Raw genomic sequence first — 24,336 nt, 5'->3', positions numbered from 1 at the left:
GGATTTTTGGGACAGAGGTGAAGTATCCCTTTAAGGTAAAAAACCTGCATAGTTCACCTTTAATATTCCACTCATCCAACACCATAACTTGCACAATCAAAAGGCTTGTTTATTGTACAGTAGATCTCATGAACCAAATGGTTTCATGTTATTTTCTCTATGATAAATTCAAATTTAAGCCACTTGCACAATACAAAACTATAACAAATTAATAATCTTACAAGGACACAAATTCTGAAATGAAGAAAATAACTTTGTGGACAACTTTTTCTTTTATTTAAAAATATAGCGGTTATAGCCTTTTGAAAAGGCTGGCAAGCATGAATATATACATGATCAACATAGAAATTGTGGCAAAGCGAGGCCAACAGCACTATTATCACAAAGAAATAGGAAAGGACAAAGATAAGCTTTGCTAAATCCACCTCACACACAGCCACACAGTTTCAGATATACGTAAACAGACTTCTCTCTTTGCTTATGTTTTTATCTCCCCAAATTTAAATGTGACCGCTAGCACAAGGCTCAATTGCTAACCTCATGTTTTTTTTCCTCCCTGAGGTTCATCTTGAAGCAAATTGGGTAAATTCTTGCTTAACATTTCTGTCCACAGTAATCAAACTAAGATGGATTATTTGGCCCATATCTGAAATTGTAGATTAAGGCAAAGCCTAATTCATTCACCATGTTAAATGATACTCAAAAGTCAGGCTTGCTAGGCAGTACATGCTAGATTAGATTTGGCACTTTTCTTCTTAAGGCTGACATGACCCGAAGTGTGAAGCAGCTGAGGATTCCCTGTACATCTCATTTTACTGTAGTCCCAATGTTGAAGACTTCACAGTGCCTGATTTTTTTTTTTTATTCAGAGACGGTAAGCTTGCAAATTACTGCAGTTAATTCACACATGAAGGTCTGCAGTAATAAAGGCATCGTTTTAGTTTATTCATGGTCATCTGCAATATGAAGACCTATATGTACATAATGAAAATGTCTAAACATGCAAACAGAATCAATGGATTTTAGTGTATCTGTGTATTAACAGTGTATTAAAGCGCCCCTGTGAATTTTCTACGGAGCAATACCAGTGCCAGAATTTGCTAAAGTGAGTTAGCGCAATTAATACAACTGACACTTTCATGATTTACTAGGAGACATGACTCAACACAACTGACTTCTTAGTTTAGCTTGACAGCACATCTTGTTTAACATATGTTTTAAATGTTTCAATGGCAGCAACAACCAAACTGATCACAAAAAAAAGAATCCAGCAATAAACAGCAGTAGTTCCCCTCACACGCCATGAAGGGCAGGAAGGAAGTGGTAAGATATGCAAGATACTGAGCAAACAACTACTATGCAAAACATGTACAGACTGAAAATAAGATCTGATGAAGGGACACCTGTTGCCATTCTTCCACGAAGTGGACTATAATCATTCTGTGGAGGATGAAGAGGATCTCAAACATCTGCCACCTTCAAATGATCTCCATTTGAGCTCGGGCGGTTTTGTAATCGGCTTCTGAACCACAGTAGCTCTCAAAATGACGCCCTATTACCGGATGGATGACTGAATTTTATGCAATCAAGAGATGCATTATTTGTAGGGCTTTGACAACCCCAAGAATGTGTATGGTAAAACAGAACTTAGCATTTTGGATCATCTCGTAAGAGCTCCCTCCACACACAATGCTACTTTTCTGCCAATGGCAGAGTGCTGATTTTAACTTTGAAAATGTACAGTACCTTAATGCACAGGGCCACAGAACAAATTGCACTATTCACTTTAATACACTAGTGCTCCAAATCAAAAGAACCATTATCTTTAGGCACCAAGTCATGGGTAGGGTTCACAATTTTTTTGACCAATGAATTTACATGAAGTTATAGTTGCACGTGATTACCGGATGAGAATTTTTAAACACAATTTTATAGAGATTGCAAACACAATGAAATTCATGACCTTTCAATGTCTGAAAATAACTATTTAAAACCCTGACATTTCCAGCTTACGACTCTGGGAACCCTGCATGGGACTATGGGATAATGGCTTAAAACGGCATTTGCTTGAGCAAGTGAAGTTTAAAGTTTTGGTCACGTATGTATCCCTGGATGCCTTTCCTTCAACAGAGCTATCAGTGGAACTTGTAGCAGGTCCGTTTTGGACTGATATTCGGTCTGAATGTAAAACATCCAGCTGTTTATCTTAGCATGGGTCAGTAGTGTTACAGATAGTCACCTCAACTTATCTCTCCAGGGACACGGGAACCTGAGGCATCTGTCCAGCTTTGACGTGCTTATGTTTTTGCATTTATCCTCAATGCACAATGCCAAATTCTGGATATTTATTGATCCATCCCCGGAAGGGTTTACTGATTGTAGGGTTTCATACTCGGATCTCATCATCCTCATCTTCCATGAAGGAGGAGAAGGCTGGTTCATTGTCTGGGTTGCAGGTGTTGTTGGTAATTCCAATATCTTCCTCGTAAGGCTCACTGGTTGTTTTCTCCTCCATGGCGGCTGAGCCTGAGCTGGAAACTGAGCAGCTGTCGAGGTGATGCAGATGTTTGTGGTGTGGTTCTGGGGTGCTGGTGCCTTCGCTCTGGATATCCAAGTCGACAGAGCTGGGAGCCCTCATGGGACCCTCGTCGTGAGCAACTAAGCCCTCTGGTTCCTCTTCTTTCACAGCAACCTCCCTCATTTCCTCATCCATATTCACTTCTCCCTGGTTGCAGGGCAGAGGAGAAGCATGTCCCTCACTGCTCTTGCCTTCCTCAAACCCCTGATCGTCGTCTTCCTTCTCCATGACCCCCAGGATTTCCCCCAGCATCGAGGGCCCAAGGTCAACATGGAATGACATTACAGATTCAGCCTTCTTCATTCCTCCCCCGTTGTAGGATGAATAAGAGCGCAGGTCCGTCAACACACCAAAGTGCTTTTCATGGAGCTCCAGGTCCAATGCGTTAGCAGAGGCCCCATTGGAGGGGCTAGAAGTCAAGCTCTTGAGCTCCCTACTGTCAATATCATGTTCATCTTCATTGTTCAGAAAGGGCAAGGACATGGCATTCTTCACAAAGGTAGGTGACCCACTGGGCGGAAGGAAGGTATTGTCTTGCTGGTCTACTCTGGTGACGGACTGAGAGCGCTTGCTGCTCCGGAAGGTACGAGACAGCAGTCCCGGTTTCGGAGAGCGAGGATAGGCGTGTGCCTCTTGGGATGGCTCTCCGGATCGAGTGCTGAGGAAAGAGGTGTCTCCGAAAGCTTCCCCACTGCGCCCGACATGCATGGTGTGGCGAAAGTCACCCAACGGAGCGCTGATCATCTCTGTAGTAAGGTCCATTCGAGAGCGCCGTTTGGTCTGAGACCCCGCTACTAGCTGCTTTAAGATAGGCATCTTGGTTTGTACAACTCACAAATCCAGTCCAAAAATTGCGTTTGACTGGTGGTGATGTGGTTTCACAAATCAGTGGTTTTCTTTTAAAGAGTTCTAAAAGGTTCCCGTTTTAACCAGATTCTGCTCAGGCCGACTCTGTCCAGTCTTGATGGCTGCCAATTCATCTGTCAGAAAGGAGATAATCTGTAATTGGAACAAACAAGATCAAAATTAAATTTCATAGTTAACTGGAGATGACATCTTGACTCTAAGTAAAACCACAGTGCAAAGCTAAGAAGTTGAGTTAATTATAACTCTGTGTTGTTTGACTTTCTGGCTGCAAGATCAATACGGTCAGAAGCAATTGGAAGTCCAGGCAGAACACAGGCAGTTCCAGGAAGTCTTATCAATGCGTCTGGCCAGAATACCAGCCGAAGCTGCAGTGTCATTTGTTTCCCCACGCTAGTCTGCAGAAGTGCTTTTGGCATTCAGATGAGGTAAGGGTCAGGATTCTTGCGGTCATACAGGCATACTTTCAATCATTAATAAGATAAGCAGAGACTGCTGAAAGAACTTAGTTTAACTACTTGGTGAAATACTTACGGTGTCAATAGTAATATCCTTCCCAGGGGGGATTTTATGAAACCTGCTACAAACCATATTTTACCTCAAAATAATCAAAAAGAAAAACATTTATTTAAAGATAATAAAGCACGTTTTTGGAATCATTATGATTTATATTTTCATGACAATTAAGCACATTCTAAAATGATCAGTATGGTAAATAAATGATTTTATAATACACAAGTACAAGGACAACATCACAGATAGAGACCAGCTGATGATACTAGTAGAATGCAATATCTCATCAAACAACATTGCTCGGCAGGACAGATAAGACCGATAAGACTCTCTTTCAAGTGACAGTGACTTCCTGTGTAATTAGCCATGATGGTATATATGGCAGAGACAGAGGAACATGGTTAGCCATGACCCTATAGATGGCTCGGAGGTAACATTACTCGACTCTAAAATGAGTCTGAACTAAGTAGCTCATCAGGGACAACCACAATTAATATCAAATTAATCACAAACACATTTACACATAGACAAGCAAGTACAAATCTCTGACTCAAACCACCACAACAAGTGGTCTGACACTCTTAAATAAAACCTCACTTTGAATGAATAAAATGCTTACCCTCATCGGAGAGTCCTGTGGCATATTTCCCAGGTCTGTAAACTAACACTAACGGTGAGAGACAGGCCAAATGCTTGGCAGGCAACAAGTTTTTCCTGTCACTGATCTACTGTAATATTCATGAAGTCTTTGCTTTGAAAACGAACAGCAGCAAGAGTAAATTTATCTGAGGTGCCCAACCAACTCATGACCTCTTTCTGGCTCAGTCTTCCTCTACCAGCTTTGTCTGCACTTCCTGATAATGTCCTTACCTGCCTGCGTCTCTATAGCAACACCCCTCTGCACACAGATGTTAGTGTTTCCTGTCAGCATGCATTTTATTTCCTTCTGGCACCAACCAAAATGTTTATTTCACTCTATGCAGTTGCATTTTAATCAGTGAACTGTATAGTCAATGACTAAATTAAAAACCTAAATTATCCACAATGATTTTGTTAATTATGCAGAAAATCATTTCTAGACTAGAATAGAATTATAACTTTCTTTAGTTTTAAAGATTAATTATACAGGACAAAAACAACGACATGCCATGTCCCAGAACCACTGAATATCAGAACTCACTGTTTAAATAACAGATAATGAGCATCTTCTATTGTGTCTTCTGTTAGAGACGGGCTGAATACATGCAGCCAGCAGCTCCCTGAAGGCAAGAGAGAGAAAGGATAAGGCTCAGCCAATCAGTGATGGCGACGTCCTGCGGCTCTACGCCACACACACACCTGTTTCCATGACTTCATTTCATGATGATGAGCCCACCTGAAAACAAAGCAAGCCCTTGCACAGCCTCCATAATGATGACCAGGGAAGCACTATATATTGGTGACAATATCAGCGTTGGTCAATATTAGTATTGTTTCTACTGTGCATGAATCAAGCTTTGTAACCTTATTTAACTTAATTACATTTAGCCATTTAACAAATACTTTAATCTAAAGTGTCTTAAGCAAGAGCCATGGAATGTTGCCAAATTTGTTGAGTAAGCTATGAGTAGTACAGAAGCTAGAGCAGAAATACAAATTAAATGAGAGTGAATAAAGCATGTAAATGTGAATCATTAAAAAAACCACAGAAAATGTATAGATTATCATACACTATACCATTCAGAGGTTTGATGTTGAAAGAAGTCTCTTCTGCTCACCAAGACATATATAATATATATATATAATGATGCTGAATTTTCAGCATCGTTACTCCAGTCTTCAGTGTCACATGATCCTTCTGAAATCATTCTAATATGATTTGATGCTCAAGAAGCATTTGTTATTGCAAATATAGCAAACGTTTTTTTTTTGTAACAATTACGAATTCTTTACTGTATTTTCTGTACAGAACGATCATATCAGAACGATCATATCAGTTTCTGTCAGGACCACTATCGTCAAATAGGATTGACAATTAGCATACAGTTTGGATTGCGGTATGGTTCCGTTCTGGGCAAGAACTCCCTGCGCATCCATGCAGCCTAGCATGGATAAGAGCAGCAATAACAACCCTTAGGGTAAACAGAACAGAACCAACAAGAATGTATTGCAGATATCATTAATTAATTTTAATGTACAAGATAATTAGAGAATTTTAGTCTGATTCAGAATGCCAAATCCTGACTGACGAGAGGAGCTGGGGATGGAGGAGGGTAATTAGCGCCTGATAATACTGACGAACTTGTATATGTATTAGGGGTGTAACAATACACGTATTCGTTGGACCATTTTTCCTGCCGACCTAAATTTAGTTATTTTAAATGTAGGCGCGCTGCGCGTAGCAAGCGCGCTCATAATGTAAGAGACGCTGGCGCGACCACAACATTGCCCAACATCAAATGGCAAAAGTAATATAAGCGGAACGAAACTGAGCTACTAATTATTGTGTGGTTGACGGACCGTTTATCAGTTTGGACCAATGCAGCGCGAGCCGATCTTGATCAAGGAGCACTGTTACTACACAGCGAGATCCAGTAAAGATAGCATTTGAAATCGCCACTGAAGTAATAACATCGCTGCGAGATCTAGTGAGAAACATTCACATTTCTCCGTTATTAACGGATCAAACAGCGCTGACGTGGAAACCAGGAAGAAACATTGTGCCATGAATGAACTTTTCAGTGTCCACAGATCAGCAACATTCACCATGGATTTACTGTAGTAGCTCTTCTAACTGTAACCATGGAAGTTTGGCAGGAATAGTAAAAGCTATAATGCTTTCAAGTAACATTATGTCGGTTTTATTTTGACATTATGAATACAATTGCTGCCCTCAAATGTTAATCTGAACTAAAATAAACCTTTGTTTATAACTACTACAATATTACATTTCATTTTTGTCAAAGGATCTGTTTTGTTTTATATGCTCCTAAGAAAAGTCAAGTATAGCTCCATCATTGCTCAAAGTAAAAAAAAAAAAATCATACTTTATGATGTTAGTTTTAATACAAATATAATAAAAAAATAAATCAAGGAAATTTCTCTGGCTGGCATTTCTTTCTTTTGCTGTATCGAAAACATATACCGAACCATACCGAACCGTGACACAAGTGTATCGTATCGAACCGTGAATTTTGTGAACTGTTACACCCCTAATAGCCTATGTATACAGTGATAGACGTCGTATTAGGTAGATGTGGATCAGCTGAGAGTCAGTTGATGCAAGTTGACTAACGTGACCTGCCGGAACTGACGCTACGCTTAATTTTTGGTTTTATCAATCATAACAAAATAATTATAATAAACCTTGGCTAATCAATATTACATAATTAGCTGACATAACGTTTGTTTTCTGATCCGAATACATAAGTACAGGTAAATGTGTGCTATAGTAGGTTAACACTTACCACTTGCGCGTTAGTTCAGACTGCCCATGCAACTGGTTAACTTCTGCTTAAAGTTGCAGTTTTATTCAGTCAGACACATTTTTTGCGCCACAAACTTTTTTTTTTTTTTGCATTAAATATAATGATTATAATTTCCCAAAAGGGGAGGAAACTGGAAATTTCCCCACTAATTTGAAAATGACCTAAATAGAATTTTCAGAATTGTATTAATAGAAAAATGGAAGTGTTATAATGATACAAACAAATTACTTCTCATAAAAATGGCACAAACAGAAGCCCAAAGAGAAGACAGCGAGCAATCAATATGCAAAATTATTCAGTTAGTGACACAAATTACAATGCAGAACAACAGTTCACAGCATTCTGGACAATGACAGCAGTGTTTATATGAGGTGTTTCTACTGGGTGGCATGAGCTGGAAGAAAAACAAGCAGTAGATGAAAGACGTAAAGCCCTAAAACCCCCAGACACACAGTTCCGCTGCATTTCTGTCCTGTCCCACATACTGTACAGTGCACCAAGGCCCCAAACATAGTCTTCGCAAGTATGTGAACATGCACTTCTAGCTAAGCAAACTCCATTTTGTGCATTGAACGTTTTTATTACAACGGAGTAAAAATCCACATTATGTACAGTATTGCACATTTTCATGCACTGGTCACTTGGTCTGCATTTGTTTCTGGCACAATCATTCTATACAGACATTCTGTATCTAAATCCCTCTCAAAAGTGCCCCACTATGCTCCATTAGCACATATTGCGGGAAAGGTTAACAACCTTTGGTTAATAGTGGGCCATGTGCATCTCTGGACCAGTTTATCAAGCGCTTCTGGTAAGAAGGAGCTTTATTTATAGACGTGCAAATATGAAGACCGGGGAGCATGGGAAGGCAGCGTGGGAAACAACAGGCCCCTGAAGGGGTGAGTGACTTTCCAAATACCCTTTCACAACGTCTATGATAGCAACACAGTTTGTAGGGAGCAGTTGGACTTCCTCTGTACAGACTAAACACACCTCCCTCGCTCCCACTACCCGCTCCTCCTTTTCTACATCCCTGCGACCCTATACATACTAATCTCTGACCCCCGTGTGAGTTTAAGAGGTTTAGCACATCTCATAGAAAAACATACCGACACACACACACACAATGCATTTCGGGTGCCTCTAGTTTCCAAAAGCATCTCTGAGGGAGCCACAAATCCTGATTTTGAAATTATAATCCAGAGATTGTTTAAGAAAACTTTTTCATCCACGTAACATGAGTGAAGTGTATTTCTGCCCCAAATAGCAGCAAACCAGAAGTGCAAAAAAAAAAGTCTAAAAACAATTTATAATATCAGTGACCGAATATTATATTGTATTATCTGTTTGTGCAGATAATGTAGGGTCGTACATACCGTAACATAACGCAATGTAACATAACGCAATGTAACATAACGCAACGCAACAAAACGCAACGTAACGTAACACAACGTAACATAACGCAACGTAACATAACTCAACGTAACATAACGCAACGTAACATAACGCAATGTAACATAACGCAACGTAACATAACGCAACGCAACGTAACATAACGCAACGTAAAATAACACAACGTAACATAACGCAACGTAACATAGCGCAACGTAACATAACTCAACGTAACATAACGCAACGTAACATAACGCAATGTAACATAACGCAACGTAACATAACGCAACGTAACATAACGCAACACAACGTAACATAGCGCAAAGTAACATAACTCAACGTAACATAACGCAACGTAACATAACGCAACGTAACATAACGCAACGTAACATAACGCAACGTAACATAACGCAACGTAACATAACGCAACGTAACATAACGCAACGTAACATAACGCAAAGTAACATAACGCAACGTAACATAACGCAACGTAACATAACGCAACTTAACATTGACTGCCCGGCCAAAAAAAGTTGCTGTTTGGATTTAAATAGGCAAACGATTAAAGTAACATCCCAACTTTTTGGGACTATACAGTAGCTTATTCACCGTATCCCCCAGAGTTAGATAAGTCCATTCAAACCCTTTTCATCTCCGTGCCTGCCGTAACTCTGTCTGACGCACCCACCGCTAGCCTAGCTTAGCACAAAGACTGGAGATAAACGGCTCCAGCATACTGCTCCCAATAAGTGACAAAATAACACCAAAATTTTCCTATTTACAGTAAATGTTGTAAATAACACATGACACACAGCCATTCCCAGTATGTATACGGTTAGAAGATGGCTGTGTCTCATGTGACCTTGTTATTTGTACACGCCGTGACTATACAAATCACAACATGTAAATAGGAATGTTGGTGTTATTTTGTCACTTATTGGGAGCAGTATGCTAGCTGGAGCAGTTTACCTCCAGTATTTGTGCTAAGCTAGGCTAGCGGTGTGTGCGTCAGACAGAGTTGCGGCACGCACGGAGATGAGAATGGTATGTATGGACTTATTTAACTCTGGGGGATACGGTGAATAAGTTAAAGTCCCAAAAACTCGCCGTGTCCCTTTAAGTGTCTATGGCTGGATGATATTGTAGTGATTATGATAATGTTTCTAGCATGTTATATGTTTGGCAACAGTTCTTCTAACACTTATTGATGGAATGTGTAGCTTTTCATTTCTTAAACAACCATGTAGGAAGACACATAATGGCCAATGTCCATATTCCAGGATGACAACGTCAAGGTTTATCGGTTCTCAAACTGTGAAAGAATGATCGTGAGGGAGCATGAAGAATAATTTTCACACATGAATTGGCACCTCTGAGTCCAGATCTTAAATTCACTGAAAGCCTTTAGGATGTGCTGGAAGAGACTTTACGGAGTGCTGGACTCTTGCATTGTCAATACAAGATCTTGACCAGAAAATGATGCACCTCTTGATGGAAATAACATCACAACATTCATTTTCATCAAGAGGTGCATCAATATTTGGTCCTGGAATATGGCCATTATGTGTCTTCTTCGGACCGCCTTTAGTGGTGCAGAAATGACACACTTCACCTTCAAACATGAAGAATGGGTTAATTGGTCTCATTTAATGACAACGTTAAGACACTGAAACATGCTGTTTGAGGCTGAAGCACACTGGCATGTCACATGCACTTCAAGTCGTCAGTGGACGAACAGTAGGCTCGCTCTTTGTGAACAAGAGTCTCTCTGTGAATCAAACAAAAGTGCTGAGTGCATCCTAGCACTCAGACAGTGAATGATCTGCTGTTGATCTGTGGTAGTTTTTCTTTGCCCGTCTGAGCAGGAGCCTCCGGAGCCGCGTTCTTTTATTATACGCCTCAACCATTAATAATTTATGCCTCCTGCTCAAAACCAGAGTCCTAAAATCATCAAAAAGAAAGACTACAGCCGAAGCAGAAAAAGACGCCTTGCATTAATTCAATTATAATGTTAAAAAGCTGTAAAAAGCCAGCAACTTGAAAGCGTTATTTCCCTTTGCCTCACCTTGCTGTAGAAAACTGAATTAACAAAGCCACCGAGTTCATAAATTATTGAGTGAATAGATTTCTAGAACAAAGTAGTGATTCCTACTAGACATAAATCTGCCAGCAGCGGTGTGATGTGATGAGGTGTGTGCACCAGCTGGGACAGATCCGTCTGACTGGGTCCATTAGGAGCCAGTGACCTGTATGGAGGTCCCCATGACCCCATGGCCACACAGACAGAGACCCATATGGTACAATCCAACTTACATTACGACAGATCTTTAAACAGCAGGGCACAGCAAGACTGGTAAAAAAAAACGAATGGTCCTTGTTACAGTGTGATTTTACAATTAATTACAGAGTAAGTTCATTAATAATAAGGTTAGGGTTCGGTTTACTTAGTAATAACACTACATTTGCATAATTGCAAACAACTAAGTAGTATGTGTAACGTGCGAGAAAGACATGTTTGCCTATTTGCACCAAGAACAAAATGAAAATCAAGGTAGTGATTGGTTGTTATTAGCGGTTATTAGCGGTTTCCATCCACCTTTTTAATGTGCATTTTGATATTTAAAAAAAATGCTGGATGGAAATGCCAAGATGAGCATAAATTCTAAAATTGCACATAAAAAAATCATGTGCTCATGAGGTGGATTAGTTTTTTTATCCAATTGGAAGACATGCAAACTAGATGGAAACACATTTACTGGATAAATCCCTCAATGCGCCAAAAAAAACAAAAAACAAACAAACAGAGGCTGTGATTGAATAACTGGACTAACTAGCAGACCAATCGCATCGCAGCATCTCAACTGTTGGTCTCATCGTTCTGAAATGCCTGAGATAAGTCTGTCTGTTTAATTCCCTCCCAGAAGCGTTTCACGCGGTTGCGTTCACAAACATCAGCATCCAAATAAAAGAGAACATCACAGCGTTTATTGCATTTTGTTTATTAAGTCATCATTTGTGACCCTGGATCACAAAACCAGTCATAAGTCGCACGGGTATATTTGTGGCAAAAGCCAACAATGCATTGTATGGGTCAAAATGATCGATTTTTCTTTTATGACAAAAATCAAAAGTAAAGATCATGTTCTATTAAGATATTTTGTAAATGTCCTACCATAAATATATAAAACATTTATTTGTGTGAGTGAATGCAGCACAATCGTGAACATGGACAACTTTAAAGGTGATTTTCTCAATGTTTTGATTTTTCAATGGAAATCTTATTTAATCAGGTTTTTCAGACGATGTATAATTCTCAATTTCAGAAAATTGACCCATGTGACTGGTTTTGTGGTCCAGGGTCACATTTATGTTGGAGGAAAAAAAGAGCCACAGTTTCTTCCTCGATTGCAGCAACTTCAATTTTTATCACAGATATTTCACGCAATTCTCAGGAAGTGACGATTTTGTCCTCTTGAACACGAGTGTTTTTGTGCGTGAAGTTAAATTCGCAAGTTTGGATGGAAACATAGCTTTTGCTACCTAAAACCATTACATTTTGTTTTTGTTAATTGAAAAAGCTTAAAGGACAATTCCGGTGAAAAATGAACCTAGGGGTAATTCACACATGGTTACCGAGTCGGTCGTTCTCTGGGATGCGTTTTCATGATAATCGAATGTAAAGAGTTGTATCCCTAAAAACGTATTAGCTTACAAGGCTAGTATATGGGGCATAGAATAGGTAAAAGTAAATCGCTAGTTAATACCACTAACAAGGCTCGAAATAGCCTCACACTAACACGGTGGCATAATGAGGGTTCCTACATGCAAACTGAAGCATTGCAAACTTTGTAAGTGTACTGACAGCTTAAGAAGAAGATACTTTAAAAAGACAGTACATTACGCGCATACAGGCAGGAGCCATCTTGGAAAACAGTCTTGACCAGTCGAGCCACGAACGCCGTGCTACGTGAGCTGGTCGATAGGAATTACGTTTGGGAAATCTAACGTAGCACGGCGTTCGTGGCTCGACTAGTCGAGACTGTTTTCCAAGATGGCTCCTGCCTGTATGCGCAATGTACTGTCTTTATAAAGTATATTCTTATTAAACCCCATATTTTACTTATTCTATGCCCCGTTATAAGCTAATCAGTTTTTAGAGATTAAAACTCTTTACATTCGATTATCATGAAAATGCATCCCAGAGAACGATCGACTCGGTAACCATGTGTTAATTACCCCTAGGTTCATTTTTTACCGGAATTGAACTTTAAGTAAAATAAGACACAAACATAAAAAAATTAAACTAACTGGCTACTAACTGAAATATTCTAATAAATTGAAGTACTAAAATTACCAAAATTAAAACAAAAATAAAGCTAAATGAAAAAAAAAGCCCATAAAATTACTAAAACTGAAAAAAAACTAATATATATATATATATATATATATATATATTATATATATATATATATATATATATATATATATATATACAGTATAAAGAAAATTCATGCAAAATGTACACCTTGAATACAAAGCCAAATTGGATAAAAGCATCTATCAAAGAAAAAAAGTAAAAACCCAGCTGTCAAAAACAAATTAAGCTTGCTTTATAGCAATATAGCCTAGAATTCACCAGACATTTTAAGTGGACAAAGAATAAACCAAACTAATTTGTTGCTGTTCTAGTGCCCTGTGATGTGAACATACTTTAAAGAGAGTGTAAAAAAAAAAGTGGCGTCTCTTTTTATAGCAGCACGACTACGAATGTTAATGCAAGTGTCAACCACTCGTGAAACATCTTACATCTTGCTTTACCAGAAATAGGCTAAATATTTGATTTGGAGAGCAGACACTGACCAGACCCGATTCTATTACCCATAATGCACCTCTCAGTGGCAGAGTGGCTGAGCACCCACGGCATCTTCCCAGCCCATTTATCCTCACAGATGCTGAGAACCCTAAAAAACAAAATGAGGCAGCTCTGAAAAGCCAGCTAATATAGTACTGCTGCTCAAACGGACCTTAATGCTAAGCCTGCTATTCTGTGTGGAAGTTGCATGCAGAAAGGATGAGGGGATGGGCGAGTAAACATTATTCACATGAGATAGGATAATCTTCACACCATGGTTCATCGTTAACCTCTCTTCCTCCCGTCACACCTCCCAGGTGTCGTTTGCATTTGCTCACAAAGGCTATTGGGCTGAATGTGGGACACCTCTTATGCAGAGCTGAGTAAGCATGACAATAGATAGATTGAGGATTGGTCTTTCAAACAGATCCGTCAAAAGATTCAAGCAGCCGGTATTCTGGGGTGTCAATATCTTGATTGCTTGATAGATGGAGCAAACATCTTGGTTCCAACTAAAAATGGTGTCTCACCTTGCATTATAAATGTGGCCCAGTCAGAATAAAAGATGTCAGCTGTAGTTATCGTCACTGGGGGAGAACAGCAAGAGTGAGGAGACTTCAGCACAGTCTTGTCTTTCTGCCTGAGGAAATGAGTGCAATGATTTCACCACACAAGATTGTGTCTACGCTTTGAGAACGAGGGCACTCTATTTATGAAGTTGTAAATACTGTACGACAAACATATTTAACATTTAATTATGAAAAATATGTAATGAACCACTCAAAATGATTAATCAAATGAATTTGCAAAATATGCAACAAATATTATTTAAGCATCATGTTGACTTATCAACTGGAGGAAAAAAAAATACTTATCATATTATCATTTTGGTACTTACAATTAAAATAATTTACTTGCTATTAAATCCTAAAGGTTTTTTTTATTGATATTTTGAAATTAATTTACATTTAATATATATTCTATATATATATATATATTTTTTTTTATATTATATATAAAATATTTATTGTTATTTGTAAAAATGTTGACCACGACTGTGTGGTCTATGCGGTCTATAAACAAAATAAGATTAATATAAAGTAAGATAAATACAAAATCAAAACAAAATTTGGGATAAAACAAGAAGATAAATACAAAAGATAAAAATTAAAAAGATAAATACAAAATATACAATATTTTGTTTTTTTGTATGTAAAAATACACACAAACACACACAATAATTATTTTATTTATATTTATTTGTTTTAATGTGTAATTTATTTTCATTTATATATTTATTTATTTATATTATATTTCCTCTAATTATTAAAAAATATATACTTTTTTTAAATTTTACATGATCTTTTTAAATTTTTTATACTTATTTTCATATTTACTTCTATTTTCATATTTGTACAATATTTTTTTCTGGACTTTGTGTTTGAGCAAAGAACAATAAAGCCATGTACAGGATTATTCACACAGTAGAAATGTTGGCGCTTACACACACAAATCCATTGTTATTGGCGGGAATAATCACGTCAGCACGTCTATATTCATTCTGGTCCAAAGCAAAATATTTTCAAAGCTGCATATTATTTACAGAGGACAATCCACTGCTCCCAAAACACCGGTGATGTCGACGCCAGACAGATGCAGTGAGACAAACACATGGCTAACACAACAACTGACTGTACGAACTGTATCCTCGTGAAGCCCGTCTGTCTGCCATGAACTACTCACTTACACAGGAAGTGACCATCTAAACGGCTTGTAAAGAGACAACCACAGTTTGTTTTGTATCTATGTGCAGTTTTTTTTGGTGGGTTTATATAAAAATAAACGATACCACAACAACAGACCAGTGTGGGAAAAAAAAGAAATCAAATAATGGTGTCAGTCTCCAACAATGAAAGCATTTCTCTACTACTCATTATTTCACAAACAAACAAAAACCCAGAATAGTTATAGCTTACAGATCACAGATGCCTGTACATGCCAAGTGCCATCTTTCAAAAATTTATAAAAACATGACAGCAAATCAGAATCCATCCTGCTTTAAAGACCTCGAGCCTTAGTTCACTTTTTTTTTTTTTTTTAAATCCTGATAATTGTCACCCAAGATGTCCATGTCTTTCTTTCTTCAGTCGAAAAGAAATGAAGGTTTTTAAGGAAAACATTCCAGGATTTTTCTCCATCTAATGGACTTCAATGGCAACCATCTATCCCAATGTTTAAGGAAGTCCGTCTCAATGCAGCTTCAAAGTCTCTGTAAGGTCGAGAAATAAGGGCCTTATCCAGCGAAACTTGATTTTTTTCACGAAAAAAAAAAAATTATATACTTTTTAACCACAAATGCCAGTCGTGTACCATCCCTGAGATGCGCCATGCATTACGTCATCACGTTGGAAAGGTCACGCATCATAAGCATATAACAAGTATATATATATATATATATATATATTAGAAAATGGGCGATCATTTCGCTGGATAAGACCCTTATTTCTCGACTGGGATCGTGTAGAGACTTTGAAGCTGCATTGAGACGGACATTTGAAACTTCTCTGAACATTGGGATAGATGGTTGCCATTTAACTCCATTCTGTGTAGAAAAAGCCTGGAATGTTATCCTCCAAAACCTTAATTTCTTTTCCACTGAAGAAAGAAAGACATGGATATCTTGGGTGACATCGGGGTGAGTAAATTATCAGCAAAACATTTTCTAAAAAGTGAACTAATCCTTTAAAGAATTTAACTGCAGCGCAAGCTTATAATGAACAGACCTTTGTCCATTGGTGTGTGGACACAAATATGGTATCGCAATAGTTATTGTTTTAGGTGTGAACAGGTCTTTCATCTTAAATTGACACCTACTAAATTAAAAGTACTTTGTAAACTTGAAGACTCGAAAGTACAACAACGCATGAATACGGACTTAACCAATAAACAGCCTTTAAAAGCAGTAAACATTAAGTCTGGACTGTCAAGTGAAATACGTTTTATTCATGGTGCAACAACACAGACCGAATGATGTGAATTAGATTGAGTCTGTAAACGGGGGTATTTGGACAGGAAGGGCAGAGTGTCCACTCCCTCCCATCCCAACAAAATCAACTCCCTGCCCTTCCGCAGGAGCATAAACACAACACAAACTCAACTCCCATCACACTAAACAAGCAAACAGCACAGCAGGCCTCCATAAACGTGACCGTTATTGCTGCTCAAGTGATGTTTACGATGAACCTCATGTATTTAGACCATTTCCAACTGTTTCTGTACAGATTTAATTTCTTTATTTCTAAGAGAGTGTAGCGCCCCTCGCTGTAATGAGAGTCTATTCCACCTGTGTGAACGTTACAACCACTTCTACTCACCAGGTAATGTGAAACAGCAACACGTATCTTTAAAAACGCACGGTCTGCAGTCATTAAACAGTGATGGGATCCATGAAAGGCGTCATTTTAAATAGCTGAGATGCCGTGTTGACACTGTTTTTCGCTTTTATGTTGACGTGTTATGGAAAAAAAGAAAAGAGAATGAGTGACAAAGCCAGACATAGACATTACTTCCAGGGAAAGTTTCATTGTGTAACTACAAAGAAATGGCTCTATAACTAACTACCTAGTGACAATGCACCGTTCTCTGTGCCATCAGATATTCTCCCATTGAATAAAATTGACATGAAAGATGAAAACAGTGTTACAAAAGGTTTTCTAAATGATTTTTTTTATTGGTCCATGTGTTTAATGCAGTCATTCTTTACCAAGAGGACAGAGCCGACTAGGGAGCCTCAAGATAACTTTAAATTAGGGGTGTATTTTTCATTCTGAAAACATTTCGGTTAGGTACACACATTTACCAAATGAATTTAGTGTTGGTTTAACCACTGCAAGTGGAACGTCATTTCAAACTCAGATTTCCCCCCGGGAAATGTACTTTGTTGCGACCTTATCTGAAAAATAAGAAAGGACAGAGCTGCTGCCAGATAAGTGCATGATCCAAATTGTCTTAAAGGTGAACTATGCAGGTTTTTCACCTTAAGTGAACAGCTTCGGAGTCATTGGAATGGTTATATTACTTTTTTTTTCGGGTTAAATGGTGGTCGTTTCGCACCCCCCCTATCGCCTGTAAGCGGAAAAAACACACTTGCAACTTTGAGTCGGCGGGCCGCCGGACGCGGCGTCAGGAAGTATCGCGTGATATCAGGTCTCGTTTCAAATTGTTTCAAACTCACGCAAATATTTACATTTTGCATAAAGAATTATCCTGAAAGCAAATGCTATATTCAGTATTTCTCTAAATTAAAAAGTGAAATGCAAACTCGGAATATTACGCAAACTTGCAATAATTAAATGTTTAAAATTACGCAAATATACTTTATGTATTTAATCTCACTTTATTAACCAATGTCTTTGCTGCTGATCTTCAATAATCCAATTCAACCATATTCAACCAATCACAAGGGAAGATACTTTAGGTCTTTAAACCTATGGAATCCTTAACATACAGGAGTTTCCCCAAGTCGTATGATTTGAGGTATCACATGTCTATAGCATATATGATCCTGAACCACAAAACCAGTCACATGGGTCAATTTTCTGAAATTGAGCTTTATGCATCATATGAAAGCTGAATAGATAAGCTTTCCATTGATGTATGGCTTGTTAGGATAGGATATTATATATTACAATATTTGGCCAAGATACAACTATTTGAAAGCCTGAGGGTGCAAAAAAAAAAAATCAAAACATTGAGAAAATCGCCTTTAAAGTTGTCCATTTCTGTTGGCGATTGTGCTGCTTTTACTCACAAAAATAAATTTTATATATTTACAGTAGGAAATTTACAAAATATCTTCATGGAACATGATCTTTACTTAATATCCTAATGATTTTGAACCATACAATGTATTGTTGGCTATTGCCACAAATATTGCCTATCCTTATAGGCCTAAGTGACAAAGTAAAGATTAATATTTAAGGTCAATTAGTAAAAGTAATACTGATGCTTTCCCTATAAATGCCACTAATTAAACAGGAAGTGCAAGATTGTGACGTTTCAGGGTTTGTACAAGAGAGGTTACATAAAGTTTAAAGTGGTCAGTGAATTGGCAGTGGATCAGAGAGCAATCGTGGGTTTGGACAAGGCTAAATTCACATACCCTGCCCACTGTATCATGTCAAATAAATCTCATGTGATATCTCCATCTGCAATTGGTTCCATCAAGCATGCTATTTCTACCTCATTTTATTCCTGTCAGCATCTGTATTTTGTATGATTTCATGCAACATACTGCCGGCTCTCTTAGGCATATTTCGGCCTCCGGCATTTGACATTGCTTTCACTGCCCTGTAGGGAAAAAATACAGATTATGTGGAATTTCCTGGAACGTGAAAATGCTGGACACACACTGAGCCACACACAGACACGCAGAACTGTGGAGGTCGAGGACATGCGCGCACACAGCACTCTCTCAGAGAGAAATAGCAATGTCAAAAACATACTGGGATCTTCTTTATAATCTCACCCTTTTAACACCTGTTCTTATTTTACCATTAGGAAACACACAGAAACAGAATATATGCTCAAAATCACTCTCCAGGACATTAGTCCACAAAAAACAGGGGGTTGTGAACTAGAAAACCATAAATTCGGTATCAATTGCATTAGGGTCTTTCCGTGTCTACTCAATCAAAGTTCCCTGGCTCAAATTTGTAATTTTGTTAATATCTTTTCTGAAGAAAGACAAATATACATGGTATGAAAGCCAAAATATTAAATGCAGAAACTCTTCCTATATTCCTCTTTAAAGTGCCGCTATTATGGATTTTTGAAAATGACCTTAAATGTAGTGTATAACAAATATAGCGAAGTGAATGAAAACATACTAGGTTTTAAATCTGAAAGTGCACCGTATATAAAGTTATTGTCTTTCAAAAGTCAATAGTCGACTCAGAGTCAATGAAATTAATCGTTTTTATACTTAAAATAGCATAATAGGGCCACTTATTACAATACAATAAGTACCAGCTGTTCAAAAATTCACCCGCATTTGGTTTTCAACAATTGAAAATGGGTAAAAGGTCAACAAATTTGCACATGGAGCTGCATTTCCCCATATCTCTTAGAATAAACTATAAAAATGGACATATACCAAAATAAAAGTGTGTTAAGAACCAGAACCTAAAAGGATATTGAGATGCATTTAATACTTCTTGAGTTACAGGCACAGAAACTTTTGAAAAATGATATTTTTGGAGCTCAGACAGGTGGGTCGTGCCTTGACCCATTTTGTTCATATGTTTTTCTGAAGACAGACAAACACAAATAGTGATGAAGCCATCTTATTACCGGTATGTCACACGTATATTTACCGAGTAATCCACTATATTGTCGAGGGGATCAAAAGGACAATTTCCCCCTGAGATTTGGAGCCAAAGTACAGGGGAGTAAAAATGACTTTAGAAAGATGACAGCATAATTATTGTATTTTTTACACAGAGTTCGGTAGGTCTATTAGTTAAATCCGATTACTTTACTAATATTTGTTGGATTATAAACCCACGGTGCCAAGTTTGCATGCCTGTAACTCAAGAAGTATTAAATATATCTTAAAATCCTTTTAGATTTTGGTTTTTAATAAACATTTATTTTGGTATCTTCATTTTAAAAGGCCCAATATGGTTAAATCGCAGATAAATAGAGATCTTAATGCGGTTCCATGAGTAAATTGGTCAATTGTACACATTTTCAGTGGTCAAAAACCAAATGTGGGTCACTTTGCATACAGCTACTTTTCTATTTTTAAAGAACATGCATAAATATTATGCAAATGTTTTGAAAGGAAACGAAGATACATTTTTAGTTTCAACATTATTAGTTCTTCAGGCATTCCTCTTTAAAGGAGAAAAGTCTCAGCCGAAAGTAAAGTGGCCCGCATTTGGTTTTTGTTTTTGACCACTGAAAATGTGTAGAATTTAACAATTTACTAATGTAGCTGCATTGAGATCTCCATATCTGTGCGAGTGAACCATGTGAAATATACCGAAAGAAAGGTTTGTTAAGAACCAAAATCTAAAATGATATTAAGGTTATCTTTTATTCTTCTTGAGTTACAGGCATGCAAACGAAAAACACGCAAATTGCTTTTTCCAATTTTGGACCTGTCACCATTGGCAAACTTTGCATATAATGCAACAGGGATTGCTTAAGTCAATAGCTTTTACTAATAGGCCTACCAATCTCGGAGTAAAAATAAAATGATGCTGCCATCTTTCGAAAGTCATTTTCTCTCACCTGTAATTTGGCTCCAAATCTCAGATGAAAATTGTCAAACCGTAGCCGGGGAAGTTTCCAAAACTTGGTTGATCTGACACAGAATGAGCCATTAGGTTTTTAAAAATATAATCACTAAAAAGGGATGCGGAACAATGAGCTGAAGATAGAATATCACAATATTTAAGAGCAAATGAGAAAGTGACTTCCAGGGGCAAATACACACTACTGCTAATTCTGACAGGAATGGTGAAAACGACAAATTGTTCTCCTTAACGTTTTTTGTAAATGAGGAAGAGATCTTCTCAACAGCATAATGTTGACAAGTATCAAATATCAAACAAATATCAAGATAAGCAGAAAACATTTCAAGGAGACTAACAGAAAGCAAGCAGCGAGTACATAAACTTGTCCATCTGCTTTCTGGCGGTCTGTTTACTGTGGGGGAGTGATGAACGAGAAAACGGGAAACACATTAACCGGAGTGCCAGGATGACCAGCAGGTGCTGAACTTCTGGAACTAAACAAACACGAGGACCGTTTATCAACTGGTGGACACACGTGTGTAAACAGACCTTCAGATGCACTTGAGTGTTGCTCCATACGCCATCGCCAAAGTCAAACATCAATTCATATGGTGATTATTAGGCTCCTTAAAATAATTTACCATACTAACAATTATCATCAACAAACATACAAATACAGCTGTTGTGGTTATTGTTACTAATGTGAAAGATGAAAATGGGATCTCCTTCAGTAAAGATTTATCAATTTTATTACATAAAAAAAAATATCAAATGATCAAAATGGCATCTTTAAACAAATGATGCAAGTGCTTTTCTCAGAACTGACTTTTAACCAATTTATTTTAAGTGGATGTATGAAGTACTCGGTATAATAAAACATTAACATTATTGAGTGTACTTCATGACATGAACTATTAACATGATACATAAGGGGTTGTTTACACCACACCGATTTCAAATATAACAGCACTTTTATGCGTTTTGGCTGTTCATTTACACCACAACGTTTTGGGGGACTGAAAGCGCAAACTTTTGAGTTCAAGTTTTTGAAAACGGTACCGTGATCGTCTCAGTGTAAACTACGAAAATGAGAATTTGTGAAAACGGTGAGGTCATGCGCATGCGTATTGCGTGTTCAGTCTATAGGCACGACGTGTTTCTTTGCGAAGTGACATCGCCAAATGGCATGAATAATACAGCACTTTTAGTCGTTTTCCTGGATCCGTGTGAACGGGGATATTTTTTCACAATGTTGTCGACTATATGCGGTTTTAGTACATCATTGTCGTGTAAATGTATCCTAATGTCTAAAAAACAGAAAGCATCTGAATAATGCATGCATTATATATATATATATATATATTGCCCGTCAAAAAAGAAAAGTTGCTGTTTGGATTTAAATAGGCAAACTGGCAAAGGCATGAATGTATGTAGATGTATATATTAGTGCTGGGCACCAATTACTCACCTTTAATCGCATCCAAAATAAAAGTTTGTGTTTTCATAATGTGTGTGTGTGTGTACACGGTGTATAATAATTTTGTATAGCCTATATAAATACACACACATGCATGTATATTTAGGAAAAATGTGTTATTTAAATATAAAATATTTATATATAATATACATTATGTATAAATATCTATATACATGCAAATATTTTTTTAATGCATGTGCGTCTACACAAAATAATTATACACAGTACATACACACATTATGTAGGCTAGGCCTAAACAAACTTTTATTTTGGATGCGATTAATCGTTGCCCATGCACAAATATAGCTTCTATGTATGCATGTTTTTTTACATCCTTTTGCGCATAGTTTTTTTAAACCATAGCTTAATATTTTAATTTAAGACATCTGTATTATAATGTAGGTCAGGACATTCAAGTTCATCCATTGCCATGAGCACCATAGCCTTCCCTTTGTGACACAGACCTCACACTGGCAGTGTCTCAGTTCCGTTTCTAAACCTGCATTCAATTCACAACAAAGAAATGTTGTGTGTAGCACATGCTCTCCGTCCGCCAATTAGCCTAGATACTACACCGGCAATATTTCATACCAGTCATGCACATGAACACCATCATCACAGACACAGTGACCGAGAAGCGACCGTGTCGCAACACACGTGACGTGTGTTGATTGAGCAAATCTGAGCTCAAATTTGAGGGTGCGAAATCAATAAGAGCGTTTGACGCGTGAGTGTTGCGAGAAACGCACGAGCACATAAAGAACAACGATCCAGCTGACCATGTGCAGTAGTGAGGATGATGATGATGATGATGATGATGGATCCTTACAGAAATAAACAATGAACACACAGAAAGCGCTTCTATCAGCGGAAAGGATACATTTATGCAAATGCATGGAGATGTGTAACAGCTTAATTATACATTTTGAACAGAATCTGCATTCCAAAAATGATAAACAGCTTCGAGGGACCCTCCCTTATTCGACCATGGCTTTGAGTGATGGGTTAGTATCCATCTCGTGTTATAGTGCAGACTAATGAATAGCTTTCCTCAGCAAACTAAACAAAACACTTTGACCTAACCCAGTAGGAATAGGCAAAATTGGATTATAGCAGCTAAATTTACGCTCACGCGAGAGTTAAAATAAGCGCTATTCATGCATGTTTAATTGTGTGAAATAATAAATTACACACTCTCATTAAAATAGGGTTACAACTTACTGTATTTAATGCTGTGCTCCATACACTGTGCCGCTTATGATTTCATCCAGAAGGTGGTTTGCTGTTTGAGCTAAATATTTCCTCGTGCTCCTTTCTGTTGTTCATTTATAGGTAATACATATCTCTCAGTTGTAACAATAATACACACACGCTCTGAGTCCACACAGACAACCGCCCGCATCCTTCCTGTGTAAGCTCTGCTGTAAACGCACCTCTCTGCAATAATTCATTCGACTCCGCCCTTTCTTTTCACAGACACGCCCCCTATTAGCATTAGACACGCCCCCATACACGCTGCGCTTAAAGGCACAGCACATATTGATGCATCTAGCGTAGGCCTAACTGGTGACTTGCTGGTTTTTTTCACTTTAAACTCACAAAAATTCGGTGAACTTCAGGAAACCTCGAGAACACGTACGGGTTTGTTTCAACCTAAATTCAAAGAAAGAAATGCGAAATGAAAAGCCTTTTTTATTATTATTATTTACATGTAGGCTATTGTATTTTGCTATCCTCTTTGATCTGAGAAGAAAAATAAATAAATCATTATACAGTTCAGAAAATCTAATGAAAACCAAAATCAAGATTGTTTTTTTGTTTTGTTTTGTTTTATGAAATGTGACCACAACCTGGACATGTTTACATGAGTATCACCCTATTATTAAACTAGA

General features: G+C 37.7%; 1 protein-coding gene across 2 annotated transcripts; it reads right to left on the bottom strand.

Moving 5' to 3' along the window:
* Positions 1 to 236: 236 nt before the first annotated feature.
* On the bottom strand, positions 237 to 23,883 carry cdc42ep4a (CDC42 effector protein (Rho GTPase binding) 4a). 2 transcript variants are annotated; one of them, XM_079633324.1, is made up of 2 exons: positions 23,666 to 23,883; positions 237 to 3,577 (listed from the first exon to the last, which is right to left on the bottom strand). In XM_079633324.1, exon 2 carries the CDS (start codon positions 3,392 to 3,394, stop codon positions 2,387 to 2,389), a length of 1,008 nt encoding a protein of 335 aa, XP_079489450.1. In that variant the 5' UTR covers positions 3,395 to 3,577; positions 23,666 to 23,883; the 3' UTR covers positions 237 to 2,386. The 2 variants fall into 2 exon arrangements, with proteins under 2 accessions (XP_079489450.1, XP_079489451.1); XM_079633325.1 differs by lacking the exon at positions 23,666 to 23,883 and adding an exon at positions 4,575 to 4,807 and having other exon boundaries at positions 243 to 3,577.
* Positions 23,884 to 24,336: the final 453 nt, after the last annotated feature.

This window comes from Phoxinus phoxinus (genome assembly GCF_949152265.1).
Source record: "Phoxinus phoxinus genome assembly, chromosome: 1".
Classification (NCBI taxonomy): Eukaryota; Metazoa; Chordata; class Actinopteri; order Cypriniformes; family Leuciscidae; genus Phoxinus; species Phoxinus phoxinus.
Note: the sequence above shows the minus strand (reverse complement) of the source record. Positions and strands in the feature narration are given on the sequence as shown.

Excerpts from the sequence above, each read along its gene's own strand:
- cdc42ep4a (XM_079633324.1), bottom strand. The coding sequence starts at position 3,394 with ATGCCTATCTTAAAGCAGCTAGTAGCGGGGTCTCAGACCAAACGGCGC.